The sequence below is a fragment of the Perna viridis genome, chromosome 2 (assembly GCF_037379345.1).
Source record: "Perna viridis isolate PV_CMFRI_1.1 ecotype Kerala chromosome 2, ASM3737934v1, whole genome shotgun sequence".
Lineage (NCBI taxonomy): Eukaryota > Metazoa > Mollusca > Bivalvia > Mytilida > Mytilidae > Perna > Perna viridis.
The window spans coordinates 52,098,906-52,106,654 of record NC_142446.1 but is presented as its reverse complement, the minus strand read 5'-3'; the positions used below and the strand labels follow the sequence as shown (position 1 = coordinate 52,106,654).

At 33.9% G+C, this 7,749-nt stretch overlaps 1 protein-coding gene across 1 annotated transcript; it reads right to left on the bottom strand.

Moving 5' to 3' along the window:
- Positions 1 to 672: 672 nt before the first annotated feature.
- On the bottom strand, positions 673 to 7,547 carry LOC148625722 (methylated amino-acid transporter SLC25A45-like). The gene is made up of 6 exons (XM_088569447.1): positions 7,397 to 7,547; positions 5,596 to 5,681; positions 3,428 to 3,471; positions 3,127 to 3,207; positions 2,164 to 2,407; positions 673 to 1,727 (listed from the first exon to the last, which is right to left on the bottom strand). The coding sequence occupies exons 2-6, from the start codon at positions 5,639 to 5,641 to the stop codon at positions 1,255 to 1,257; spliced, it is 888 nt and encodes a 295-aa protein (XP_088425573.1). The 5' UTR covers positions 5,642 to 5,681; positions 7,397 to 7,547; the 3' UTR covers positions 673 to 1,254.
- Positions 7,548 to 7,749: the final 202 nt, after the last annotated feature.

Here is a 7,749-nt window from a genome sequence, read left to right as displayed (position 1 = left end):
CATCAGAATTATATTTACTGATGTAAATTTATCCCAGGAGACAAGTTTTCAGCTACTGTAAAAAATACTTTAATTTGTGGATACTAATTTTTGTGGAATAGGGAAGAAACACAAGTTCATGGATTTTTGAATTCGCCGTTTCAAGGTTTTTTGTATACACATCGACGGAAATCTCTTTTTCATTGGGAACCAAATTTCGTGGTTTGGCCTACCTATGAAAACCATGAAAATTGGTACCTCACAAAAAATAGTACTTCCACTGTATTTTAACTTGTTGCAAAAGCCATAGAATTGTGACAGATGGTTATGATACTTGCATGCTTTAGCCATCATAAATTTTAGAACATTCTCATTAATAAGAATCACTTGTTTAGTAGAACAGGACCCAATTTCATGAAAATATTTCTAAAATACTTTGTCTTGTTAAGTCAATTTTGACCTAATAGATTGCATGAAATCTAAGGTTTTGGGAAAAAAATGTGGGGATATAAGGAAAATGGAGCCCTGGACCCTATAGTTATTCAGAAATGTAGCAATACCTTTATTTTCCCAATTCATGTCACTTGTCATTGTCTGATAGAATGTCATAATTTGAATTCTATTAATTTGTCAATCAGAAAGTCAGTCAGAAAGTCTCATTTTTTATTTTTTTTATTAAATCATTGAGGTCAAGTAATCTGATTGGTAGACATTTCAGGTGTGGAAGGATTTGAAGTAATTCTAAATTTAAGGGTTTTTTTATTGAAATTTAAAGTTGTTATCATGTTTGTAAAGATTTGAGGTTTATTATAAAAACTCAAAATTGTTTACATACTTCAAATGATTTATTGAAAATAAAACATTACATAACTATTCAAAAAGAATAAATAGTATGTCATAAACATCGATTGTCTATTAAATTGTACCTTGATATAAGATACACATCACTTCATTTGAATTATTAATGTATAACAAAATTTTCCCAGAAAAAGGTGCTTTTGAACCACCCCTCATCTGCTACAGATTTAATTTCACCTTGATGATTTGATACACATCACTACATTTATATTTGAATTATTAATGTATTACAAAATTTTCCAACAAAGGGGGATTCTAACGTGTTATAATAGCTGTTATTGCACTTGTACTATCCATGTCAAGTTTTCTGATATATAGGGTTGACTGGTATTTCTTTTTAACAAAACAAAATCCAGACCCCAAGTACCTGCGGCTTTGATATATCAAAAATGGACACATACTGCATCAGTAAAAGACCTAAAAGTTTGATTCTAAGTATTGTAGTGTGTTTGAATACACTAGAAAAGTGACAGCATTTACAGGAAATGCCCTCAGACACGTCACTAAACAACCTCTATAGAACACCATAAATCCCTCCTCTTTGTAACTCTTAACTGCACAGTCAATTATACCATGATACTCCTTCTTAATGTCAGCTTGGTAACGACTTTTTATCACATCAAAAGGCATGATTGAGAACCATGTGACTGTACCTGCACATCCTCCAGCTATCAACTCAGCAATCACACCCTTAGAGTCTGTCCATCCTCTCTGGATGAGAGTCTGTCTGAGGGCTTCATATGATAAGGTGTATAGTCCATAGCTTGGTACATCCCTGAAAGCATTTGGTACTAAACCTTTGTAGAATCCCAAAATCCCTGAGGTTTTGTAAATGTGTATTGCACATTCTGTAGGTCCTTTGAAATATTTGGCTGAATCTACCGAGTGAGCTGTTGGTGGAAAACAATCTGAAGATGTGAGACTAGTCGTGGAAAGACTTCATACAAAATCTCACACGTGATAGACAAGGCACACTGATTGGAGTGAAAAATTTTGCAAGGTATTGTCTAATTACATGTATATGTGATTTTGTATGTATTGTCAATTTTTTTTGGCATGTTCAGTGATATTTGTGTTTAATTTGAATTTCAGGATGCATCTTGAAAATAACAGCTGTCAACTTGTGTATTGTAATGTATACTTTTGCCTAAGACATGCAGAGGCAGATCAAGAAATTTTGTTGCACGAAATTTAGCAAAAAAATTTAAACAAAAGGGAGTGAGTTCTACCCCTGCTATCACTGGCTCCACCACTGGACATGTAACAATGTGTATATTTAAGTAAGGTATGGTACTTTCCATTACTGTTCATTAGCTTCATGCATACCTTTTGTGGGGTGCGGTATTTGAGACTGCAATACAACTTTGACCAAATCTACCGGCACTAGGGCCACCAGCTGAGCCGTTCCTCCTATACATCCAGCCAGGTATATATTGAGGTTGGAAGATTTCTTCTCTGCTTTTCCTCTGTCCAGCCATCTCAAAGCATTACCATAGACTCCGAAAAACAATGAGTTTACTATTCCATAGGAAAAAAGGGGATAAGACAGTCCACGGAAAAATCCTTTGTTCTGTAATAAAATATGATTTGTAGGACTACATAGCAAGCTGGTTACACAGTCAGATTTGTATATGGCTGTAAGTATATTTAACATAGTCATTATCATGTGTTGCTTGTTCGCTTTTGTTACTTTGTATTATTTTATTTACTTAATTTTCTTTGTTGTGTATGTCTGTTTTCCATGTTTGGTCTTTGTCCCTAGATTGCTTTCTTTTGATTTCCGCTATAACCTCGGTTCCCTTGATTACTCCTTCACTTAAAGCAAAATTCATCTGATTGCTCATTTACCTTTGTTTCATGTGCGTGTAATTTTGTTTTCGTTTTTAAATTCTGTTTACTAAGTGTTTATTTTCGTGGTCTAATCGTTGATGGATTATATTTTTTTTATTACCCTTCGAATCCTGCTCCTCTTGATTTTCGTTGCCTAAAACCACTGTACACGTAAATATTTGGTTTTAAATTAACCGTAATTATATATACATATGTACATAGCACATACGTTCTTGGAGGTATCACATTCTATCCTTAGAGTCTACTCCTGTGGCTTATCACCTTGGTTGGTGTTCTCAGTTTTTCCTTTGCTCATTGACTGGATCTTCTTTAAAAATGCGTTTTTGAGGATTTTTCCTATATAATATATAAATAAAAATACCCATGCTCTGCTTTGATATTAGGGTGTCCTAACGTTTTTTTCAGTAATGATATGCATCCAAACATAACAATACTTACCAGGCTTTGATGACTAATGTTACGTATTGCATCGCTCAGTCCTTTGTACTTATTCTCATGAAGTTGTGTTTGTAATTGAACCTAAAATAATATAATACCATTGCAATTCTAATGATTTTTTTCTTGGTGTGCTGAATTCTAAGAGCCATTTAAATCTTAGCTGTTACGCAGTGAAGTTATTTGAAAATGCAAATTTAAGCATACATTATCCTTTCATGTTTTTTTCCGATGATCTGTTTATGCACGCGCATATTTCCATATATACAAACTACAACTGTAAAGAATAAATGTAAAACAGTACCTTAGTTGTATCAAATGGATGTCCCAAGATCAACCCTGCACCACCTACAAAGTCAGATAATACTTTAATCACACAAAAAAATCACAACGAAATTATTTTCAGGGAAAAATTATACCATATACTCACAAATTGTTGTATAATATGCAGTTTATTGCCCTTTTCATTGACAAATTATTGTCAATAATGCTTTCGCTTGAAGTTACCTGCCTCCCTGGATATTTAACAGTGCACCAGTTAATAGAGCTTTATAACTCTGTTCTTGATGGATTAGAAAAAAAAGCAAACAAGCTGTTTCGTTATTTTTTTTTTGTGACTTCTCGAAAGCTTTTGATAGAGTGTGGCATAGCGGTTTACTGCATAAATTGAAATCATACGGTATAAATGGTGATCTTTCAAAATAGTTTAAAAGTTACCTTGAAAACAGGGAACAAAGAGTTGTAATAACAAAATACAATGTCCCCCGTTTGCGGTGTCTCAGTTGGAGTTCCACAAGGGATGTGATATCATCTATTATTTATCATTTTTATAAACGATATATCTGAAAAGCTAATTTCATTGACAAGACTTTTTGCAGATGATACATCATTTCTGGAACCGATCTTGTACATATTAAATTTATCATAGATCATGATCTTGCTGAACTAAACGACTGGTCTAAAAAGTGGTTGATGACGATTGATCCGGATAAGACGGAAGTCTTAATGATCTCGAATATGAGTATACCGCATTTTAACATTAACTTCAATAATCAAGCAATTCCAATTGTTGACTCTCATAAACACTTAGGTGTAACATTTAGTCAAAATGGCAAATGGAATACTCACATTGACAACATGATAAAAAGTGCTATGAAACATATCAACATTATGCGAAAGCTTAAATATAAAATTTGTAGGAATGCTTTAGAAACCTTTATCTAGTTTACGTACGGCCAATATTAGAATATGCATGTGGAGTGTGGGACAACTGTGGTGTAGTTTATTCGAATAAGTTGGAAAATGTGCAACTTAAAGCTGCTAGAATTGTTATTGGATTACCTATTTTTACCAAGATAGATCTAAACTACCGCGAAACTGGATGGGAAACATTAAAATCTAGACGCGAGAGAAGAAAACTCCAAATGATGTATCCACTTAACAACCAAATTGCACCTTAATTTCTGTGTAATTTACTTTCTCAAACAATTGAAAGTACTACTAACTACCCCCTAAGAAATGGTTCAGACATAATATTACCCTTCTGTAGACTTTCTATATCAGCAGAATCATTTATTCCCTCTACGATAAGACATTGGAATAAACTAGATCAATTAACAAGAGATTTGGATTCGTTATCAAAATTCAAAACTGAACTAAAACGTAAAGTAAAAACCAATATCCCCAAACACTATGTTTTTGGACCCAGATGACTTAATATTGTTCTAACACAAATGAGAGGCGAAGCATCATTTCTTAACTATGACCATTGTTGGTAATCCAACTTGAAGATGTGGATTCAAAGTAGAAACCCAATGCCACTATTTTTTCGAATGTCGTTTATACAGTCTCTTATGGCAGAAATTAATGAATGATCTTGCGTGGTTACCGGGAAATTTGCCAATTAATCTAGAACTATTTTTATATGGACATGAGGATCTATCCAACGAACAAAACGTATTATTACTGAAGTCTATTTTTTAATTAAAAAAAAAAAACTCAGAGAGATTCCTTGTTGCTTAAGTTTCTATCACTTCCGTTGAACAGACACACCATGACACAAAAGTACACGTCCCATTTTGTTTATCTTTTCTCTTCCATACTTAATCTTTTAAAGCTTTTTCTCCATTTCTTCATCTGTTTTATTTGAGTAATTTAAAAAAAAATATGCGCTTTTTAAAAAGGTTATTGTATATTTCTTTAACAGGAAAAGACTTCATAAGTAAGATGAACTTGTGTCTAATCCCTTTTGTACGTTATTCGACAAATAAAATATGTTTAAACTAAACCTGCCTCCATCGAACTTTTCATTGCACCATCATGTACAAGGACTTGTGCCTACAACCAATACAACAAACTAGTAGGGATGCGTGTTGTTCATTAAAAATAATTTTGATAGCGGCGGTAGGTCCAAAAGTTTCAAAAGCAAAAAAGAGAGAAAATGAAACTGCGACCGTACTAATTCGTGCTTACCTCCTACAGCACCAGCTATATAATCATGAATTACGTGGTCAGTCATACCCTTTGTAATCTCAAAGCCTGTTGCCTAACCATCAGGTCTGCAATATGAAGTTTGTGATAATTCATATAATTTTTTATGACTTAAATGTCGCCTATTAAGGTTCTGCTAAAGGTGCATTTATCAATGTTTCAGTGTTTAATTTAATGTATTATTAAAACTATGAATGAAAACATTTCATTGAGGAATGTCCTAGATATTGACTTTAGCAGAACCTTAATGCATGATCGGTACGAACATGGGACACGTTGATTACACTTAAAAACGTATATAGACGCATGAGAAATACAAATGTAGGTTACATCAATCTCGTGCAACTTCTGACGTTCAAAGACCAAATCGACGTTCATTGAAAAGAGAAATTAGTATGTCGTCAAGGTGTACACAGTGTCTAGTTATCAGTGCTCTAGACTATTCTTTAAACGTAAGAGGATAGAATTCCGTTCCTACATACTCAGTTACGATGGCATATAATCAGAAAATACCTTGCAATGAAACGCCAAGCACTTCTTGCGTATGGTCAAGACTCTTAATTGGCTCCTCGCCACCTTGGGCACACTCTTACAGATAGAAAATGCGAATTCTTTAGTAAAAATCTTCAGTAGGATAACAAAGACTAAATTCACATGTGACAACATCCTGTCTCTTTTTTTTTTTTTTTTTTTTTTTTGTATGTTCCATATTGCTTAACTGCTCGTGACGGCTAGTTGACCCATACACGTAATGTGTTCGAGTAGGTCGACATGCCTACCTACGGATTGTTACTTCTATGAACTAACACAATATAAAGATCCGGCTCCGCGAATCGGTACAACAATAAAGAACGAATAACGTGATACGTGAAAAATGTACCAGCCTATACGGTAAATACTTTAAGGGATCACCGAAAGGCCTTCAACAAGTGAACAAATTCTGAAAGGCCCCTATAACAAAAGTAATAAAATCCAACGTAACTGAGTAATCAAGGGAACCAAGATTCTAAAGGAAATCAAAAGAATGTAATCCAGTGACAAAGACCAGATATGGAAAACAGACAAACACAACAAAGAACATAAAGTAACTAAAATGATACATACAAAGTAACAGAAGTAAATGAGCAACTCCGACTGAAAACTGGGAGCGTGGATTGATGACAATTTCTTCAAAATCAAACTAAAAAGTAATATAACGACACACAGACACATTAATGTGGACAGGCGTAGGCAGAATTTGTTCGATTGACGAGACGTTCCCGCCATGCACACAAATAAATCATTCAAACAATCGATTGATCAAACGTTCTCTTCCTGAAATGCATTGAATATATGCCGTAAGACGTGCAATTAATTAAGTACCAGTCCACATAAAATTCAGACACTATCAATATGGTCAAGAAAAACTCACCAAACAAACGATGCTTTTTTGGTCTACATATGGTATACGTTCATATAACAACAACCTTTTCTGTATTCAGATTTGCACTTTTGAGAAAATCATACATTTATCTCCCACTAAAAGCAACCAAATGAAGACAAATCAAGAACGATATCTCTTGCAAAGTGCAAATTTCATGTAGAATCTATATAATTTTTATCTCAAAAGCGCAACAACCAAATGAAAAACCAAGACTGGTTACGTGATCAGTTACTGTTTATGAACAAGAAATAAAACTGAACTTGGTGGGTTTTTGACATGCATGAATCAACTTCTGTCTGATTTTTAGAGAGACTGCTACTTAATCAATCGAATAGTTTAAATACTAGTACATGCATTTACCTTAATGTTCTATAAATAAAGGCTCCACTCAGCTATGTGCTAAGATTTGGTCAACTATCGTTTCCTCTGGTCATTGCAAACATCCACACATACACCCACACGTATAATACATGAGAAATCAGCGTTCAAATAATAGTAACGGTTTAAAGTCAAAGGGTGTTCGGATTATTACACGTTTAGTTATCATACAGTAATATTGACATTGTTTACTGGTACTGTAATGTTGACATTGTTGTGTACCACCACATAAAAACTAGGATTTCACCACGGATTAATCGCGATCTAACTGGCATTTTGCATATTTCAGTGATTCCAAAAAGCTTTGTTTAAAATAGGCTCTACCGAGTTGAAGC

Excerpts from the sequence above, each read along its gene's own strand:
- LOC148625722 (XM_088569447.1), bottom strand. The coding sequence starts at position 5,641 with ATGACTGACCACGTAATTCATGATTATATAGCTGGTGCTGTAGGAG. Across the intron at positions 3,472-5,595 it reads TATAGCTGGTGCTGTAGGAG|GTGGTGCAGGGTTGATCTTG; the intron begins GTAAGCACGAAT and ends CTGACTTTGTAG. Across the intron at positions 1,728-2,163 it reads AATACCGCACCCCACAAAAG|CTCACTCGGTAGATTCAGCC; the intron begins GTATGCATGAAG and ends TTCCACCAACAG.